The sequence below is a fragment of the Mustela lutreola genome, chromosome 7 (genome assembly GCF_030435805.1).
Source record: "Mustela lutreola isolate mMusLut2 chromosome 7, mMusLut2.pri, whole genome shotgun sequence".
In the NCBI taxonomy this organism is placed as follows: domain Eukaryota; kingdom Metazoa; phylum Chordata; class Mammalia; order Carnivora; family Mustelidae; genus Mustela; species Mustela lutreola.
The window spans coordinates 119,836,693-119,852,260 of NC_081296.1; the positions used below are offsets into that span (position 1 = coordinate 119,836,693).

Here is a 15,568-nt window from a genome sequence, read left to right on the forward strand (position 1 = left end):
TCCAGCATATATAGAACAAATTTGATTTTAGGTCTTCACATTATTGTTAAGTAAGTGCATTTTTCTGTTGTTGTATACTTCAAAAGTCTGCTTGATTTTAGAATTCAAATGAAAACAGCGTGTCAGAAGCAGAAACTCTTGTGAGGAAAATGGTCAACTTTCAAAGCTAATTATCATGTTTAGTTGTGTAAAGTTCATTTTTTTCTCAAGATAAATGAAGGCTAATATTGTTGAATAGAAACATTTAAATGAAGAAATGTTTAATTAAAACGTACATTTTAAAATTAGATACTGGCTTTTTTTAGGGTGCTACAGTTCGTAATGAAATGGATTCTGTCATCATTAGTCGGATAGTAAAAGGAGGTGCTGCAGAGAAGAGTGGTCTGTTACATGAAGGAGATGAGGTTCTGGAAATTAATGGCATTGAAATTCGAGGGAAAGATGTCAATGAGGTTTTTGACTTGTTGGTAAGTTGATACAGAAGAATGACTGATAGGTTCTTAAAAGCTGGGTTTTTTTTGTTATTTACTTAAAAATGCAATATTTAAAAAAATATTAAGAACATTAGACAATTTCTAGCCTAAAATTCACATGATATAATTATTCCCACAATATTTATTAGTAGAGTTTTATTTTGGTGTGGTTGCGCTGATATTTTTTTATCTTGAGCTTTCTTACTTCTAGGTATATTTTATTTGCCTCTGAAATCAGTAATATAACTAATTATTCAACATGTATTTATTGAGTACCTGTTACATGCTAGCCACTACGAAAATAGTGACAAAACAAAGTCCATGCCCTCATCATTTTTTAAGTTCATTTTTTTTTTGTATTTTCTTCAACTGATTGGTCTTTCCTTAACAATATTAGGTAATAGCATGGTATTAATGTACACTGTCCAATATAATAGCCACTAGCTACATGTGCTAGTTATTAAGATTTAAATAACATTCTATTCCCCATTCTTACTGGCTGCATTTCAGGTATTCCGGAGCAGTACGTAGCTGAGGCCCTCTATATTAGGATACAGAACATTTCCATCATCGTAGAAGTTTTTGTTGGACAGTGCCAATATAATCAGAAAGCCATTTAAAGTTAGTCTTTGAGGGCAATTTATGATCACTTTGTATATATCCACACACCATATTCATAGTCTCATTTACTTAGCATCAGTGTTACAGTAGAATCTCTCCTATCTGCTGATGTTTGTTGAAGAATCTAGAAAACATCCTTACTTTCACCTATCCTCATTCATTGCTTTGGTAATGCAGTGTCAGTAGTTGTTTTTAGGCCTCGTTTTATTGGCTGTTGTCTCTCTTGAGCACTACTCCCTGCAATGTCAGGACTAGAAGTTGTGATTACTATTCAGGCTGGAGGTATCTGAACAAGTCAGTCAGTGGTGTAGTGGGAAATAATAGTTTACAGTAACACTATTCAGTCAAAAAAACTGGGTGACAGAGACCAGGTATCTGGGAAGTAAGAGTATATTTTTGTGTATTTGCATCACTTTTCTAATCCTGGTCACAATTATTATTTCAAATTCTACTGTATTAAAATTGATGTTTGCCAGAGTAGATAACCCAGAACTGTTACAGCACTGTGGTATCTTCCAAACCTTCACTGTGAAATCTTCCTAAGTTTACACTAAATGGAAGACAAAAACCAAAGAGTTCTGGGCTTACGTTGCTTTCTCCAGTGGATCAGAACTACAGAATGCCACATTCCTGGGTAGCTCTACTATATAATGGAATCCATGGAAAGTCTAATTTATGCTCCCTGATGAAATGGCATTCATCTTTACCAACTTCTTAAGAAGTCTTCTAGGGTATCCAGAATAGTTCAGTTTAAGGAATATTCATCATAACATCATAGAACATTTTTATAAAGATAGATTTTTTAAATAACCTCATCTTTCTATTACAGTCTGATATGCATGGTACTCTGACATTTGTTCTGATTCCTAGTCAACAGATCAAGCCGCCTCCTGCCAAGGAAACAGTAGTAAGTGATTTTTTTTTAATGTTCATTATTTATTGTCTGATGTCTACTGTTTAATTAATAAACTTTATTTTTTAGAGTAGTTTTAGGTTCACAGCAAAATTGAACAGAAAGTTACCACATATGCATAACTGCCTCCATTATCAGCATCTTGTATCATTTGCTACATCAATGAATCGATGCTTTCATTATTTCTAATTAGGATTCACTCTTGGTATTGTACATCCTTTGGGTTTTGATGAATGTATAATTTATATGTATCCACCATTGTATCATACAGAATAGTTTGCCCTAAAAATCCTCTGTGCTCTGCCTATTTATCACTTCCTTTCCCTCCATAACCTATGGCAACCACTGATCTCTGTAATTTTGCCTTTTCCATAATGTCATATAGCTGGAATCCTATAGTATGTAACCTTTCCAGATTGGCTTTTTTCATGAGTGGTAAGCATTTATGTTTCCTCCATGTCTTTCCTTAGCTTTTGGTAGCTTTTTTTTATTTTTTAAGCACCAAATAATATTCCATTATCTGGTTATACAATAATTTATCCACTTACCTACCGAAGAATATCTCTATTGCTTCCAAGTTTGGTAGTTACCAATAAAGCTGCCATAAACATCCTTGTGCAGGTATTTTTGTGTGGACATATTTTCATCTGATTTGGGTAAATACCAAGGAATCAAAAACTTAAATCCACACAGAAACTTACACATGAGTGTTTACTTTTGAGTATTAGAAATGCCTCTTTATTTATTTTTTATTTATTTATTTATTAGATTTTTTTTTTAATTAGAGCACAAGCAGCGGGAGGGGGAGTGGAGGAAAGACTACCCACTGAGCAGGGAGCCCAACATGGGGCTTGATCCCAGGACCTTGCCGTGACCTGAGCTGAAGGCAGATGCTTCACTGACTGAGTCACGCAGGCACCCCTAGAAATGTCACTGTAATTATTTCTTTGATTCAACTAAAGGGTAAATTCAGAAGTTTCTATTTAAAGAAATATTAATATTTCAAATTTATTGAACTCTGAAAAGTAAAAAAGTAGAATATACTTTTCTTCCAGAATTTCTTATGACTTCTAACTTGTCAGAAATTTTCTGTCATTATAGGTTGTTTATTTCACTTAAACATACTTAGAGTAGGGAGGAAAAGTGCTTTTACAAAGTATGCACGACTTTGGGGTACCTGGGTGGCTCAGTGGGTTAAGGCCTCTCCCTTCGGCTCAGGTCATGATCCCGGGGTCCTGGGATCGAGCCCTGCATCAGGCTTTCTGCTCGGCAGAGAGCCTGCTTCCCCCTCTCTCTGCCTGCCTCTCTGCCTACTTATGATCTCTGTTTGTGAAATAAATAAATAAAATCTTTTTTAAAAAAACAAAAAACAAAGTATGCACAACTTTAACTCTAGAATATGTAGTGCTCTTTTATGTTAAACCTTTTTTTAACTAGCTGTAGTAACAGACTTAATTACTATAGGACCTAACAGTTCCACTCCTAGGTGGAGATTTGAAAACCTACATCCAAGAGAATTGAAAACTTACATCCTCACAAAAAAACGTACATGAATGTGCATAGCAGCATTATATTATTAACCAGAAAATAGAAACAGCCTAAATATCTGCTAGCTGACAATTGGAAAGTAAAATGTGGTATATCCATAGAAAGGAATATTATTTGGCAAACAAAAGAAATAAAGTCCTGATATAATCTACAACATGCATGAACCTTGAAAAAATTAGGCTAAGTGAAAGAAGCCAGTCACAAAAGGCCATGTATTGGTTCATTTATATGAAATGTCCAGAATAAGTAAATCCAGAGAGACCAAAAGGAGTTTAGTAGTTCCTTAGGTGTAGGGAAGGGGAGTTAAGAGAGCATGGGAGTGATTCCTAATGAGTATGGGGTTTCCTTTTGGTGTGATAAAAATGTAAAATTGTTCATGGTTGCACAGTTCCGAATTTACTAAAAACTAATTGTATACAATAGTGACGTTTATAATGTATGAATTATTTCTCAGTAAAGCTGTTAAACTATAGACTTGAAAATGCTGAGTTACATGGAAGGCTGATGTATTGCGTCTGTTATTGTTAACTTTTACAAAAACTTAACACTTTGAAAGAGGACACAGTTTCATTTTTTTCCCCTCAATATTTCATCACAGTTATGCTTTATCTTTTGGCCATGATTCCACATCTTCCCTTTATTCCTTATGGAACATATTGAAGTTAATGTTGCATCTGCAACCTTCCTCCTGTTAAAGTTCTTTGTAAGAAGAAAAATTAGGAAATAGTTTGTTTCTGAATTCTGGCAGCCCCAGTCTCTGTGCCTTTTCCTATGTCTCTCCTGTGAACAAGAATTTGGCTATTAAATATAGTATCATGATCCAGTTGTATTTTAAAAAAAACATTTCTGGCTGTGTAGAAATTGAATTCGTAGAGCCAATAATGGCAGCAAGGAGATTTAGGAAACTGAATTCATTATAAAGTATGATGATGGCTTAAACTAGGATGATAGTATTGGTGGAAAAATGGATCAAGCTGTGTTCTAGAAGTAGAGATGGCAGGACCTTGTAATGAATGTGGAGGGTAAAGGAAAGAGGAAGTAAGAAGCTTGAGTAACTAACTAGGCAGATAATGGTGCTAATTATTACTAAAGGGAAGTCTGAAGGAAAAACAGATTTGGGGAAAAAAATAAAGAGGTCCATTTTCCAGGTTTGAGGGGCATTCTGGTAGACATACTGACTACACAGAACTGACTATATTGGAGTGCCTGGGTGTCTCCGTCATTTGGGCATCCAGTTCTTGGTTTCAGCTCAGGGCATGATCTCAGCTCCGTGTAGGGCTTTGTGCCTGTGGCGAGTCTGCTTGAGAGTCTCTTTTTCCCTTTCCCTCTGCCTGTCCCTATGCACTCTCTTTCTCTCTCACTCTAAAATAGATAAACCTTTAAAAAAGAATACGTCAGTCTGGAATTCTAAGGAGAGGTCTGGGCTGTAGTTGTATTTACTGTGGGGAGAGCAGGTCAGAGGAGCAGTCTGTTTATATGTACTTGATGTATTTGCAAAATTTAAAAATAATTGTTTAAGGATGTTCACATTCATAGTTTATGTAAAGAGAACTGGGTTGGAAGGACAAGTTGAGAACCTTTGCTGTCAAATGTATTCACTTTTCTGTTAAAGGTATAAAATGTATTATCTAATTTTCATCTTATTTTCTTTTTATTTGGAAGAGGATCTGGAATTTTATTATACAGTAAGGCTTTATGAATACATACTAGAAATACACAAAATACAGAAAATTTCAGTGTGTATTAGATGGACATCCATTTTCAAGTTAGGGCATTTGCTGTATTAAGTTTGCTATTACCCTAAGGTTCATATTTCTGTCTGCCTTCTACTAAGTATCTTTTGGATGTCCCATTGATACTCCAAACTTCACATGTGAAAAAAATGGAAGCAAACAATTTTTTTTTTTTTTTAAGATTTTATTTATCTGTTTAAGAGAAAGAGCATGCATGCACATGAGCAGGGGAGGGGGGCAAGTGGCAGAAGCAAACTTCCTGCTGCTGAGCAAGGAGCCCAATGCAGGACTCCATCGCAGGACTCTGGAATCATGACCTGAGCTGAAGGCAGATACTTAACCAGCTGAGCCACCCAGACACCCAAAGATAATCCTTCTTGAGTGGCGATTGGGAGGTGCAATCTCAGGTTGGAGATGGATTTTGAAAACTGTTACTTGACACCGGAAAGGCTTTTCTTGATGCCACCCTTAATTTTACACTGTGAATGAGGGGTAAAGTTTAGGCCAAGCTAAAGGAAAATATACTCATTCTTTTCTCCCCACCAATAATTTAAAATTCAAAATAAATAAATCTATAATAAGATAGTAATAAAATAATAAATAAATAAATAAGTAAAAACTGAAAAGGAAAATTATGTTGGAGCACTGACTCCCTTAGGAAAGATGTAAATAAATTGATGAGTCATTATCTCTTACCATATCCCCATCGTTAGGACTTAAGATGTGAATAGCTTATGAGCTTATGGGTACTAATAAAAGGCAAAGACAAAAATGTTAAGCTGGAAGATAATTGTCTTTAAACAATTCTATAATCCTATCATTTAAAATTTAGAAGATTTTGTTTTATGTAGAAAACAAACACTGTTTTGGTCAGATACATTGTACTGTTACTACAGTATTGTTCGCCCCTGGAGTTTTCTATAAGGGTCCTCATCTCTCCATTTTAAAAAGGGCTCTATTGGGGGCTCCTGAGTGGCTCCATTTCTTTATTTCTGCTCAGGCCATGATCTTAGGGTCATGAGATGGAGACCCTAAGGGTTCATGCGGCTCCAGGCTGGGTGTGGAGCCTGTTTAAGATTCTCTCTCCCCTTCTCTACTCCCCTCTCTCCGTCACTTAAAAAAGTGAGGAGGGGGGCTCTGTTTTCTTTTGTATGGTAAACTAAATTAGCCACTAACAGAGCTGGAGAAGAGAGATGGATGAAAATAACTTCTAGCACTAATTAGAATTGATCAGTTAAAGTATATGGATAGAAGTCACAGAGCATGTGCTTGTGCTCAAGGTATTGCTCAGACTTTAACTCAGCCAAATGGGTCATATCTGATGTGAAATAAATCTTGCTCTTAATTTTAGGGGGTACATTTTAAACAGCACTAGATAAACTTGTTATATAAGCAAAGCATTTTTCCTCTGTACTGTTCTTAGTCTACAGAGAGAGAGAGGCCCCATTCCAAACCAAGTCTGAATAGTCAAGTGGTGGCGACACCTAGGCAAGAGGAGAGAGAAACTCATCTCTGGCTGATTTTGTTGACCTTTGGCAAAAGTCACAAACCTAGATACAGCCTCCACAGCAGTCTAGTTTCCCTCAGGGTAGCAGTTCCTAAGGTTTTAAGGTACGCCTTTTTTTTTTTTTTTTTTTTTTTTAAGATTTTATTTGACAGCTCAAGCAGGGGGATCAGCAGACAGAGGGAGAGGGAGAAGCCGACTCCCCGCTGAGCAGGGAGGCTGATGCGGGAGCTCAGTTCCAGGACCTTGGGATCATGACCCGAGCCAAAGGCAGATACCCAACTGACTGAGGCACCCAAGCACCACTTATGGTACATTTTAAATTGCATGTATATAACTATTACCCAGGGAAGCTAGTTAAAGTGCAGAATGCTGAAGTTTGAGATGTGGCATAAGAATTTAGTATTTTGATAAACATTCTAGGCAGGTGATCTCAGCAGAACACTTTGAAAATGTGCTGGATATTGCTTTCAGAAAGTTACTAGATAAAATCATCAGTCAGGTGACCAAGTTAGTCTGATTTCACAGATCTCTAAAAGCCTGATAACAAAAATGATACCTTCACTACCTTAAATAATTCCTGTAATTCCATATTTAGATTTCCAAGACTTTTTGGCTAAAAAGCAACAAATTTAAGCAGATTTTGGAAGCATTGATTGACAGAGATGATAAGCAGAAGTTTTTTTGATAATCCTACATATTAGGTACTTCTAGATTATACTACATCTTATGCCAAGATTACAAAATTGTATATATATAACCCAGTCTTCAACTCTGTTTTGATTCTCTGCTAACCTCATAGAACTCTCTAAAGTTCACTTTTGGTTTTACCTGGCAAAGTTTTCAAGATTTTAATCAAAACTGTTTTCACATCAAGAACAAGGCTCATTAGGGTACTCTGTAGTTGAAATTCAGCAGAACACTGTCAGAATGAATGAGGTCTCTTCATCATTAACCCGAGTGAATACTGTGTGATTGTATTTGTATGAAGTAAAATACCAGGGAAAGTAATCTGTGCTTCCAGGAATCAGGATGCTGTTTACTCTTGGAGGACATTAGGGTGGTTAGTGACTGAAAGGGGCATGAGGCAGGGCTTTTGGGGTTGTTGGTGATATTCTGATTCTTGATTTGGGTGCTGGTTAAACAGGTATGTTTCATTTGTGAAAATTCACTGGCCATACACTTAATGATCTTTGTGTGCTATTGAACTTATGGAGTACATCCATGAAAAGCAACCCCCCAAAACAGACTAGCGTGTAAATTCTACATTTTTTAAAAGATTTTATTTATTTATTTGAAGAGACAGTGAGAGAGGGAACACTAGCAGGGGAAGTAGGAGAGGGAGAAGCAGGCTTCTCACTAAGTAGGGAGCCCAATGAGGGGACCCTGGGATCATGACCTGAGCCGAAGGCAGATGCTTAATGACTGAGCCACCCAGGCGCCCCTAAATTCTACCTTTTTAACTGGATCATTTAATTGCTTTACCTCAGTGTTGTTATTTGTATATATTAGGATTTCGATTTCTTCATTTCCTCTTTACAGTAGTTAGTAATACATTTTTCTGAAATTATAAAAATAATGACACACAAGCATAATTTCTGAAAGAGGCTGCTGCTTCCATGAGAATTCTTGGTTATGCCTTACTGTAGAGGGAGATAATATATATCTTTATCACTTAGAAAGTGATCAGATTTCATCTCCATCATCAATGATTGAGAACAGTCAGTTTTGTGTTTTAGGAGCTCTAAAGGATAGACTGTCTTATCATAAAACAGTTTTCGAGGCAGACCATTATTATCTTTATGATAGGTGGCCTCAACTATGACAAGGGTTAAAAGGCTTAGTTAAGGAAAGACAAATAACAATTGGATAGAAAAGGACTCTGGATTATAGAATTCTTAGGATGTCAATCAGTTGCTTGGCTCATTGAGCTGCAGTTTAACTTATATGGGGCAGAAACACTCATTGTGCACAGGTGTTAGATTTCATTAGATGAAAATGGACTATTTATAGATTTTGGAAAAGCCACTTAACCAGGTGGGATGAAAATTACAGATGGAGAAGTTGAAAAGAATATTAATTCCTTCATAACTTCTTAGAATTAAGATGACTTTGTTATATCTTACGGAGGTGTTTTGGAGCAAGGAAGACAGGCAGTAACTTAGCTTTCAAGAAGATACATGTGAATTCTTACCTACCTTTAATGCTGTAAGTCTCACACATTTTTGGATATGAAAAAATATATTGTTAGCAAAAATTATAACTAGTACCATTGTTAAATCTCAAAGCCTACAAATAGAACACAAAAGGAATTTATTATAAATTTGGTTGAGATGATTTTTGCAGTTTGGGGTGTGATTGTTTATGAACCTAAACACATCCCTTTGAAAGAACAGAGAAGTCAAAGGCACAGTTACACTGACCGTGTATTCAAGAAGGGAAGACAGCACTGGGGAAACTGACACTCTCCTATAAAGGTGACAGATGTGGTTAGGTGTAGTCTACCTTTCCACGTGATTGTGGTTTAGAAATTACATACCTTATTGCAGAGTCATTGTTTTCAAAGGTCAGGGAAGGAGAGTGAAAGGGTTTCGGTTACATTCCCTCCTGCTTCTCTCAAGCCTTTGAGGCCCCTGAGCACTTCAGGCTTGTTAGTGGCTAACAGTGTGATGCTCTGCTTACTCTCATATGGTTCTGTTTGTGTGTTTTTTACTCTTGTACATGTTTACAGTCAAGAGAGAGATGAACTTAATTGCAGAAAACAGAGAAGCCTGAGAAAATACTGCTGTTACTTAACTAAACCTCCTCGCTTTCAACTCATAATTGCTTTACACTAATGGAAAATTATAACATTTTAATGTTTATGCTGAATATTTTGTGTTATCATATCATCATTACTGTTGTTTTGAATTTTACCCTTTTCATCTTTTAGATCCATGTGAAAGCTCATTTTGATTATGACCCCTCGGATGACCCTTATGTTCCATGTCGAGAATTAGGTCTGTCTTTTCAAAAAGGGGATATACTTCATGTCATCAGTCAAGAAGATCCAAATTGGTGGCAAGCCTACAGGGAAGGGGATGAAGATAATCAGCCTCTAGCTGGGCTTGTTCCAGGTAAAAGACAATATGATAGAACATATTTAAAAGAACATTTAAAATGCAAGCCTTCTCAGGGAAAAACTCACTTTTTCATGTCTTTTAAAAAACGATGTAATTACTTTTTCATGCAGTTGGGTCTTTATATATATTAATAAGTTCACAGAAAGCTCTATTTTAAAACCTAAAAACTAAAAACAAATTTTATCTATACTCAGTTCAGAGAATGAGGAATGGGCTTCTTATGTTAACTTTAAAGGATGATGCTACACCCTTTGGTTTTTCACAGTAACCTGGGACATTCCTCTAGAAACCCTGGAGTATTGAGTAGCCATCATGTTCTACTTGGTGCTTGTGCCAGATAGCAATTTGATATCTTCTCATGCCATCTTTAGCCCATAAATATTTAGAACTAGAGTATATTGACTGATTACATTGAGTTTCTGAAAGATTCATCAGGAGATTTGGGTGATATCATTTGTAAGTCTTTTATAGGACAAGTAAATAGATCTACCTTAGTTTGAGTTTCATGATGGTTTTAAGTGTTAGAAGATTTAAGAGGTCATATTGTCCACCTCCCATTAATGTCTGCTGCCATTACAACAGTCTATATACATATGTACTATAAAAATGTTCCAAAGAAGTACCTGACTCTAATGCTTTAAAACATTTTGATATGTAACTTATCAAAATTATTTTGTTCCTTATTTTTTTTCTTGAATGTCAAAATCAGATACTTATTTTTTTTATTACTTATTTTTAAATTTTAATGCTCTTAAAATTTCCCCTCTAATAATAGTTACTTATTTTTACTAAGAATGCAGATCTGTATAGCATAAGATAACCAGGTTATCTTGAATACTTCTTATGTGTGCCAAACTCCGTGTTCATGTTTTTGCTGTGCTCTTAGGAAGTGCACTAAATTCTACAGATTATCCCAACATAGATGGAATTTGCTTATTGATTTCAAAGAATCCTTGGCTTGAAACAAAAAGAACTGGATATAAAAATTGTAGTAGAACTCTATTCCAGATTTTCTAAGTAAAACCACTTTTATCCTCCCGAAAAAATACATTTGATTTTAAGGTAGATATCTGAAAGAAGATGAAAGTCAAAAACTTCAAAAGCCTCCTATATTAAAATCTTAATTCTAAGAGGAAAAACATTGTATATTTTTTATTTATTTTTATCAGTGGTAGCTTAAAGGTGGAAATAAAAAAATCATTAAAACATACCCATGTACACTGTATATATAGAAAAAGGGATTGAGAATAATAAATGCAAGGGGATATATTGAGTGCTATCTTAAAAAAGTGATGAATGTTCACATATTTTGTGAAGTTAACTCCTAGAATTAATTTGTTTGATTTGAGATGATTCTAAATGATCTAGCATAGTACTTTCCACATAGTGAGTACACAGTGAAAGCTTTGTAAAAATTGAACTATTAGATTTTCTATCACTGGTTTCTTATCTTTTCTAATAGATGATATGTCTATATTCTAGTAATACCTGTCCTAGGATTGGTTGATAGTGAGGTTGAAACTTAATACTTTAAACATTTGGAGGCTTATTATCATAGCTGACATACTTTCATATGGTGGCAGAAAGATTTAAAAGGGAATGTAACCAAAGAGTTGCTTCTGGTATTTTCCCTGGGTTAAAAAACAAAAACTTATATTCTTTTGTCTTATATTTTACCCTCTTTTCTTTCTGCTATTAAGGGAAAAGCTTTCAGCAGCAAAGGGAAGCCATGAAGCAAACCATAGAAGAAGACAAGGAGCCAGAAAAATCAGGTTGGACACTTAATATTTGACATTAATGAAAGGCTTCTTAGGTCTCCATCTGGATCTATGTTTAAATTTACATACCAGGGGGCGCCTGGGTGGCTCAGTCGGTTAGGCAGCCACCTCCTGATTTCAGCTCAAATTACGATCTCAGGATCCTGGGATGGAGCCCCACATTGGGTTCGTCACTCATTGGGGAGTCTGCTTGAGGATTCTCTCTCTCCTGCCCCTCCCCCTGCTCATGCTAGCTCACTCCTTCTCTCTCTCTCTCAAATCTTTTTTAAAGATTGCATATCAGTTAGAAGTGTCAAAAAATATGTGTTCATGATAAGAGTGATATCTTAAAACTTTAAAGAAAGGACTGGATTTAAGTACTAAAGATCATCTGTAGGGGCGTCTGGGTGGCTTATTTGGTTAAGTGACTGCCTTCGGCTCAGGTCATGATCCTGGAGTTCCAGGATCAAGTCCTGCATCAGGCTTCCTGCTCAGCAGGGAGTCTGCTTCTCCCTCTCACCCTCCCCACTCTCATGCTCACTTGTTCTTTGTCTCACTCTGTCTCTCAAATAAATAAATAAATAACATTTTTTAGAAATTAAAAAAAAAGATCATCTGTAATGTGAGACTAATGGAAAACTATAACTATTTCCCTGAAAAATAATTCTGTACAACAGTGTGTGTTTATAAATTTAAATGGAAAACTACTTGAGGGGCACCTGGGTGGCTCAGTGGGTTAAGCCTCTGCCTTTGGCTCAGGTCATGGTCTCAGGGTCCTGGGATTGAGTCCCACATCGGGCTCTTTGCTCAGCAGAGAGCCTGCCTCCCTCTTTCTCTCTGCCTGCCTCTCTGCCTACTTGTGATCTCTCTCTGTCAGATAAATAAATAAAATCTTAAAAAATAAATAAATAAAGCTACTTGAGTTTTTCGATTTCAGATATGTAGCTTTGTTCAAGGAAGCAAGTACCACATTTACAGTTATGCTTTTAATTGTTCAACAGGAAAACTGTGGTGTGCAAAGAAGAATAAAAAGAAGAGGAAAAAGGTTTTATATAATGCCAATAAAAATGATGGTGAGTTTGGGTGCACCTGGGTGGCTCAGTCAGTTGGGCGTCTTTTTTTTTTTTTTTAATTAACATAGAATGTATTATTAGCCCCAGGGGTACAGGTCTGTGAATCACCAGAGTTTACACACTTCATAGCACATACCTTCCCCAGTGTCCATAAATCCACCACCCTCTCCCGACCCCCCTCCTCCCAGCAACCCTCAGTTTGTTTTGTGAGATTAAGAGTCTCTTATGGTTTGTCTCCCTTCCGATCCCATCTTGTTTCATTTATTCTTTACTACCCCCCAAACCCCCCACATTGCCTCTCAACTTCCTCATATCAGGGAGATGGGCGTCCAGCTCTTGATTTTGGCTAAGGTCATGATCTCAGGGTTGTGAGATCAGCTCTGAGTTGGGCTCTACACTGGGTGTGGAGCCTGCTTAAGATTCTCTCTCTCCCTCACCCTCTACCCCTCTCTCCCCCCACCACATCCCCGTTCCTCCCCCACCAAAAATGATGGTGAGTTCTACTAGATATAGCTGGATTTATATCTGAAAGAGGTCCATATCTAACACTTGAAATAAATTAAACTTCTGTTTTTCAGAGAGTTATATTTCTTATCCTCTTTTGCTTCTTAATGTAAGATGTGCTTAAGAAGGTCATTTCACAGAAATTTTTTTTTTTTTTTGAATCCTAGGAGTAATGCAGCATTTTGAACTTAGAGAAAAACTGACATAAAAATTAGGGATGCCTGGGTGGCTCAGTTAGTTAAGCAGCTGCCTTCGGCTCAGGTCATGATCCCAGTGTCCTGGGATCGAGTCCCACATCGGGCTTTGCTCGGCAGGGAACCTGCTTCTCCCTCTGCCTGTCATTCTGTCTGCCTGTGCTCGCTCTCTCTCTGATAAATAAATCTTAAAAAATAATTAAAGTACAGTTTAACATTATACAGTGTTAATATTAATAGTTTCCTCTGTTTATCCTACTTAAATTCTTTGTGAAATTAATAGATGCCTCTAAACAAAATCTAACAATATAATTTTATTTTAAGTAAAAAAATGATTATTTTGTGTATAATAACTCATGTCACTGAGGCAGCCCATTCCACAGAACCTGCTCCCTGCTGGCTGAGTCAAGTACATAGAGTTATTTTGTTTTATTACTAAAATTAAAAAAATGTTTAAGTGTAATGTCTCTTCATATCAAAGACTCTAATAACACAAGGCATGTATTCCCAAGTGACAGCTGTCTGCTGGACCTCAGTGATGACGTTGTCTCTCTATTAGGTACCTACTATCTTAGTTCAACAGTTTCCACCACACCCAGTTTTTATAAACTCAGCCTGATTTTACTGCTTTTCATTACCTTCTTGGTTCATCCTTTAGTGCATTAGAATTGTCTACTCCTGCTTCAGTTCTTGTCAGAAAGAAGCCAAATAAATTAAGCAAAGGGACTCCTTAACTTCCATAAGCGAAGGATCTTAACTTATGAGGAAATGTCATTTTATCATCAGCATTCATACAGTTTATAAGTCTTATTCTCTCAATACCTTCAGATTTTTTTTTTCAGGCAGCATAAATTAAACATGAAAATAAAATGTTATAGATTATTGAAAAACCCCATTTAAAACTAAATCTGCAGTTCAATTTACTTTTTTTCCAAATAAACATCATTAATACTAACTGAAACATTGTGTAGCTAAGATTTATTGAATTTTTAATCCTTTTCTCTGTATTTGGATAAGTGATTAGTATCTGTTTCTTCATCCTTTGAAACATACTACATTGGTTCTGCTTTAACAGCTATTACTCTACAGAAAACCTGCAAATCTGAAGCTTACGGATGTATAAATAAAGCGTTTATAAATAAAAATGCCGCCACAATCTGATTGAACATGTTACAAGAAAGAACTCTGATTTTTCAGAGGACGGAGCATTTTGGGAAGGGCAGGAATTACACTTTCGTTCATAATGGTGTCATCATAATGAATATTTTTTATTAATAATAACTATCATTTATAATAACCATTCTTTTCCAGGGGCAGAACTATATGCTTTAGATGACTTCATCTGTTTAGGTTTCACAATAAATTCCTTGAGATTATGGATTAATAAATTGAGGTTCAGATGTTAAAGATCTGCTTAAGTTCTCTTAAAGCTAATACAGAGTTAGAATTTAGACAAATACAGTTTGAGTTCCTGCTTTGCACTCTGTGCTAAGCACTGGCAAGACTAAAATGATTGTCTGGCCCTGTGGAACTTACAGCTGAGTGTGACTATAACAGCTGATGCTCTTCCCTGGTCGGGGGAAGTAATATGAGTGGGAAGATGACAGGCTGCTTGTTGTCTGCCTTTGTTTCTTACTACTTGACCGTTCTGATTTCATCTGGATTATGGGCTTTAGGAATGTTACCTACCTATCACAATTTATATCTCTTTTTGAATCATTACCTCAGGTTAGTATTAGTATTCTAAGTTTGGATAGCACAAACTGTTTTCAAGTTGTAATCACAGAAAAGTGTTCCTACTTTCTCTGATAACACTAGTTTGTATGTAGCTACTATTTTAAATATTTGTCTATGCCAGGTATTACGCTTAGCATATATATTGTGTCTGATCCTTAAACCAACCCTCTTAGTATTTGTATCCCCGTTTTATGAAAATGACAGACCATACTCTCATTAGTTCATCCCCTGGTGCCCCATTCTCTGTCAGAATATGGGCTCCAACCAGCTGTTTTACAGTACCAGCAGTACAAGTAGTTTTACTGTCTTAAAACTATGAAAAAAGAGAAGCAATAAAGGCTTCTAGAAGGATTAATATATTGTCTTATTTATTTTCATAGTATTGGGAA

At 36.1% G+C, this 15,568-nt stretch overlaps 1 protein-coding gene across 5 annotated transcripts in view; it reads left to right on the plus strand.

Annotated features, from left to right (window-relative positions):
- Positions 1–15,568, plus strand: part of PALS1 (protein associated with LIN7 1, MAGUK p55 family member) — a 76,088-nt gene that overhangs the window by 49,363 nt on the left and 11,157 nt on the right. For all 5 annotated transcript variants that reach the window (XM_059182381.1, XM_059182376.1, XM_059182379.1 and 2 more), the window contains 5 exons: positions 306–467; positions 1,924–2,001; positions 9,725–9,908; positions 11,615–11,686; positions 12,673–12,744. In XM_059182381.1, the coding sequence (XP_059038364.1) occupies positions 306–467; positions 1,924–2,001; positions 9,725–9,908; positions 11,615–11,686; positions 12,673–12,744 (568 nt within the window). The remainder of the gene's footprint in view (positions 1–305; positions 468–1,923; positions 2,002–9,724; positions 9,909–11,614; positions 11,687–12,672; positions 12,745–15,568) is intronic.